This window comes from Protopterus annectens, chromosome 9.part0 (genome assembly GCF_019279795.1).
Source record: "Protopterus annectens isolate FY-2018-M chromosome 9.part0, PAN1.0, whole genome shotgun sequence".
Classification (NCBI taxonomy): Eukaryota; Metazoa; Chordata; order Ceratodontiformes; family Protopteridae; genus Protopterus; species Protopterus annectens.
The window spans coordinates 650,145,387-650,151,386 of NC_056743.1; the positions used below are offsets into that span (position 1 = coordinate 650,145,387).

At 42.2% G+C, this 6,000-nt stretch overlaps 1 protein-coding gene across 1 annotated transcript in view; it reads left to right on the forward strand.

Annotated features, from left to right (window-relative positions):
- The window catches only part of MSH5 (mutS homolog 5), a 2,353,005-nt gene extending 2,350,658 nt beyond the window's left edge, over positions 1–2,347 (forward strand). Inside the window, exon 27 of the mRNA XM_044083236.1 lies at positions 2,006–2,347. Within this exon, the coding sequence (XP_043939171.1) occupies positions 2,006–2,197 (192 nt within the window). The 3' untranslated portion in view covers positions 2,198–2,347. The remainder of the gene's footprint in view (positions 1–2,005) is intronic.
- The last annotated feature ends 3,653 nt before the right edge of the window (positions 2,348–6,000 follow it).

A 6,000-nucleotide genomic window follows, 5' to 3' on the forward strand; every position in this document is an offset into this window, starting at 1 on the left:
CTTTAACTCTGCCACATCTATCTCTAGCTCCTGCCTTTTTGTCAATGCCACTGTCTCCAACCCATATAACATAGCTGGTCTCACTACCCTCTTGTAGACCTTCCCTTTCACTCTTACTGGTACTCTTCTGTCACAATCACTCCTGACACTCTTCTCCACCCACTCCATCCTGCCTGCACTCTCTTCTTCACTTCTCTTCCACACTCACCATTACTCTGAACTATTGATCCTAAGTATTTAAACTCATCCACCTTCACCACCTCTACTCCTTGCATCCTCACCATTCCTCTATTCTCCCTCTCATTCATGCATATGTATTCTGTCTTAGTCCTGCTGACCTTCATTCCTCTTCTCTCTAGAGCATATCTCCATCTCTCCAGGGTCTCCTCCACCTGTTCCCTACTCTCACTACAGATCACAATGTCATCTGCAAACATCATAGTCCACGGGGACTCCTGTCCGATCTCGTCTGTCAACCTTTCCATCACCATTGCAAATAAAAAAGGGCTCAGAGCTGATCCTTGATGTAATCCCACCTCCACCTTAAACGCATCCATCACTCCCACCGCAGATCTCACTGCTGTCACACTACCCTTGTACATATCCTGTACCACTCTTACATACTTCTCTGACACTCCCGACTTCCTCATACAATACCACATCTCCTCTCTAGGCACCCTGTTATATGCTTTCTCCAAGTCTACAAAAACACAATGCAATTCCTTCTGACCTTCTCTGTACTTCTCCATCAACAATCTCAGAGCAAACATTGCATCTGTAGTGCTCTTTCCCGGCTTGAAATCATACTGTTGATCACTAATCATCATATCCCTTCTTAACCTACCTTCCACTACTCTTTCCCATAACTTAATGCTGTGAGCTTAGCAGTTAATGGACACATACCTCAGACTTCCACGCTCACATGATGGTGTGCCACAGAAACATGCGCCCCTTAGCTAAACAAAGCTTAGAAATCAGTGCATACAACCGCCAAACTTCCACGCTCAGCACGGTGTGTGCCAGAGAAACATACGCCCCTTTGCTAAACAAAGCTTAGAAGTCACTGCACACACACACCCCAGACTTCCATGCTCAACATGGCTGAATGCTGTACAAACATGTGCAGCTAAACTCGAATCAGCGTAGACGTTATTGGACACACCTTCTTCTGATGTAGCTACTTTCTATATGGACACCAACATGGTTCTCTGCCTTCATGGAGGGGACATGCAGACACGATTACCCCAATATAATAGTCAGTACCTCCACCTAATTTGCATAGAGATCTGTGCTCACCACCTGGAAACTACACACTTTCAAGACCTACCACGTTAGCAAGAACACCAGTGCACCATTATAGATACTCCACGCAGGGTCCTGTAGTACATTTCTGTCTCATAATATCAATTTTGTTTTTTCCACGTGTTTTTAAATTTTTTTTAATAAGGTATGTTTGCGCACTGTGGGGCGACATGCAAACATGCCCAGATTATTTAAAAAAATATATTTTAGCATAGTTTCATTCATATCTGTGAGTGGTATGGCGTTTCTGCCCATCTATCTACATTTTTACAGCCACTTTTGTCTGTCTACATTCCTGTAAACTGAATATTTCCGTGTACACTATGGATAATGATACAGGGTCTGCAGTGTTGCATATCTGCTTGCTGGATTGCTCTACCTGCCTCATTTGCATGAGATTCACCTGCATATGAGGTGATTTGCATGCCATGGAACCTACCGTGTTGGAGCGTGCATGCAAACCACCCAGCAGTGCTTACTGAATAGAACACCTGCTTACTTTCAAGTAAGCAGCATGGCACAATGCCTGCACAGTAAAAAAAGACCATATAGGCTTTATTAAATTCCCCCATTGTCTTTCTGTAAACTGATTATATAATAAAATATTTAGGTTTGATTTTGATGAAGATGCTTCAGTGTCTGTGATTGCCATTTAGGACTGAAGAAGTCTGAGATAACAGTCTTATTTATTTATTTTTTTTAGACCTTGGAATCTGTTCAGGATGGAGAAGACTTGGTGTTTTTCTATCAGCTAAAAGAAGGAGTGTCCTTTTTTAGTCATGCTGCCAACATTGCTGCATTAGCTGGCATGCCTTCCAAAGTAATCCAAAGAGGGATGGAGGTAAAAAATTTGATAGTACTGAAAGTGGTGGAATACTTAGTAGATGTATATTAGTAGAACTATTCAGTATTTAAATCATAAAGGCATTCAGAATGGAACTGGTAGATGTTCATCATTCTCACTGCTGCAATAGCCTATGTGTTGTATCCTGCCAAGAATACAGCAACCGGACAGCCTCCAGAATCTTCCATCCCCTCTCACAGGGTCACTCTAGTTGCTTATAGGCTGAGCCATTTTCAGGGGCAGTTATATAAACAATCAGTGTGATTAAAAATCTTCAAAATTTTCTTGCTGCCTCAAGGAATAACAGCTGAGATGTTTTACTGGAGACAGCAACTGTCTTCAGGCATCATTTCTAGCAGGTAAATCCCCACTAAGGAACCCTCCCACACAGTAAATGTTTCCATTTCAAATATTATTGATGTGTTTTCTGAAGAATGCTTGCAATTTTATTAATATCAGACGTTTTTTGTCATAAACTGCTAGCTTTAGAACTGGGCTTATTATTGAAGACTGGGGCTGGTTTTGTGAGAAACAAATGTAATACTTTTGAGATATTTTAACTGAAGTGTAAGGAATTAAAGCCTGTGAAGTGTTCTATGTACTTAAAACACTGTTTGAGTGTACTGATGCTTGTGTACACTTCATGACAGTTTGCCTTCATTATTTCATTGCTTGAAATATTTTGCTTCAAGGTGCTATATTTAATGTGAAAATAAAAGTTGTATTTATATCTTTGTGGTATTTTTATTCTTATCTTGCCTTTTACTTTTTGTTGTAAGGTTACTTACATGTCATCCAGAAAAGGAAAATACCAGTTTGGGAGACAGATTGCCCATAAAGACCATTGCAAGCAGTGTTTGTTTTGCTTAGATATTTCTCATGACCATACATTGTTCACTATCTGTCAGGCATTTGTCCCTAAAACTCTTCATAGTTATTTTTCCTCCTTATCCATCTACCTGGAAAACTAGCATCTTAAGTTATTGGCACAGGGTACAATGGTGGAATCATCCCAGCCCAAGGGTCAGCAGCCTGCTAAGGAGAAGACCAAAAAAAGGTCGGATTCTATTGCTGTACTGTCTCCTCCAGACATCTCTCATGAGGCTGGTGAAAGCCTGGAGGATCGTCCATTTTTTCTGTTGGATTCCTCTGCTGTGACTACTTTGAAGGCCGGCATGGATCCAGCTTCTCACACATCCTCAGAGGCTCTGCAGATGTCCATTTTGGATATTCAGGGGGAACCATGGCTGATAAAATCTGAGGGAGCGAGCGGTGTTCAAATTCTGGTTAGGGAGGGGATTCCCACTATGTTGATTGAGTGTTGGCAGGGGTCCAAACATCCTAAGATGTTTGAAGCTGACATCCCTTTGAAGAGGAAGCACAAGAAAAGCATATTTCCCCTACTCCTAAGGATCCTGAGCTTGAATGGCATGATTTTACACAGGGGTTATTTAATGGTCTCTAAGCTTTGAAGCCCCCTAAGGGAGCCTTTGTTCCTGCCTCCCCCGGTCCTCTACTCCTCTTAGGAAGCCCAGGGAGCAGGACATTTCCAATGAGAACTTAGACTCTGATGAAGAGTCTTTGATCTGCTCCTCCCAGATTCCATCTCCATTGGATGATGGTTCTGAAGAGGAGGACTATATTAATCCAAACTCTCCTTTTGAGAAGATTTCTTTTGGGGATACTATCTCTCGTATGATGACATTTTTTTAAGTGGGGCTGCATCCAGGTTTCTGATGTTCTGAAGAGGTATTATGAACTCCTCCAAATAGAGTCTCCTGATCCCTTTGCTGTTCCTCCTGTTCTTGCTGCTTTGTTGGGTACATTTTCAGCAGCTTCTCTGGCTCCTGATTTCCAGCCCTCTGCTCTTAAAAAAAAACTGATAGGTTTTATAAGGTGCCTGATGACTTTAAATTTCTTTACAAGTGTCCCTATGCTGATCCCTCTGCTATTTCTGTTTCTTCTGATTAGCCTTCCAAGCTTTTGCCTTCTACTAAACTGCTTCCCTCTGACAAGGACAGTAGGGCCGGTGAAAGTCTGTGCAAAAAGGTGTATACTTCTGCTACCCTGGCCTTTCAGACTATGAATTACCAGACCCATATGACCAGGTATGTTTTAGGCCTTCTCTCTCAGGCCTTTCAAGTTATTTCAGACCTTCCAGATTCTGATCGGAAGGCTTTGGCACTTTTTTTGTTGGGGTCCTCTTCTTAAGTAGCTCAACATTCTATTAAATGTAATTATGATGCAGTTTATGCCTCTTCTAGAGCTGCTGCCTTTGGTTCTGTGTTAAAGCGTTATTCTTGGCTTTGTCTTCAGCCTTTGCCTGATGATATCAAGGACAAATTGATGAATGTCCCTCTTGACAATAAAAATATCTCTGGTTCTGCAGCTGCTGAGCTTTTTAAGTCTCTTCAGGAGGAGGGTAAGGCTATGCAGGAATTGAAACATATTTTTGTTTCTTCAGTTCCAAAATTTCAGAGAAATTATCCTACTAGGTTTGCCTTTGTATGTAGACAGTCTCTCCCTCTTCCCCAAGGTAAAAAGGGTTCTAGAAGGTCTCCTCCTGCTAAGTCTAATCAGACTCCTACAGCTCAGAAGCCTCCTTTTCCAGACAAACCAGATTCTATCTTCTTTTCTCCCTCCTGAGCCAAGTTCCTCTGTCTTTCCATCTTTCCATGTTTCTTCACAATTGGTTAAGGATCATTCAGGATTCTTAGGTTTCAGCCATCATTACTTAGGAATATTACATGGTATGGAAACCCCCTTCCTCCTTTTTTGGGCATTCCTCAACCTGTTCAGGTGCAGCTGCCCTTTTTTCTGGATGTTCTTCAGATCCTTTTGTCTCAAGGCACAATCCAAGCAGTTTCTGCTCTTCCAAAGGGTAAGAGATTTATTCCAGAATATTTCTGGTTCCCAGGAAAGAAGGCACCTGGAGACCCATTCTGAATCTTTCTCAGCTCAATACCTCTTTAAAGATTCCTTCCTTTTGAATGCTATCCCTTCAGACCTTGTTTCCTCCTCTTCTACCTCAGGCTTTCCTAGTCTCTCTGGATCTCAAGGATGCCTATCTCCATATTCCTATTAATCCCCATTTTAGGAAATCTTTATATTTCTCTGTTTCTTCCTTGCATTTTCTGTTCCCTGCTTTGTCCTTTGGCCTCTCTACTGCCCCAAGGGGCTTCACCAAATGCCTCGCTCCTGTGATTTCTTTTTGCAGGATGAAGGGAATATGGATATTTCCTTATCTGGATGAACCCACTCATTGAGGTTTCTTCTCCAGAGACCTTGCTTCAGCCCCTTTACTATGCTATCTGCCTTGTGCAGAGCCTAAAGTTTACAGTAAATTTCCAAAAATCCTTCCTGACTCCTCCTGAGGATCACGGTTTTCTCAAATGCAGGCTCCAGACCATTCCTTTGCTAGCATCCCTGCCACCTCCCAAGGCTTTAACTCTTATTGCACTTTTTCAATCCCTTCTTCTTGTGGTCCTAGTTACAGTCAGTCAGTTCCTAAGGGATCTGGGGTATATGGTTTGTGCCATTCCAATGGGTCCTCTAACCAGGCTTCACATGAAATAGCTAAAGTAGTTTCTAAAGTCAGTCTGGCTTCAACATTTTCACACTTTGGACTTTCCAATTCCTTTTCATCCATGCCTCATGCTAGAGCTTCAGTGGCAGATTCATCAGTTGTCTCTTACCCCAGGGATTCAGTTTTAGCTTTCAGTCCCCCTTAATAACTATTTTCAGATGCCTCAGATGTGGGGGTGGGGAGCTTATATTGGCCCTATAAAGGTTCAGTGCCTTTGGTCCCTTTGTCAGGAGGAGGACCATATCAGTATCAATCAGTATCAAAGAGA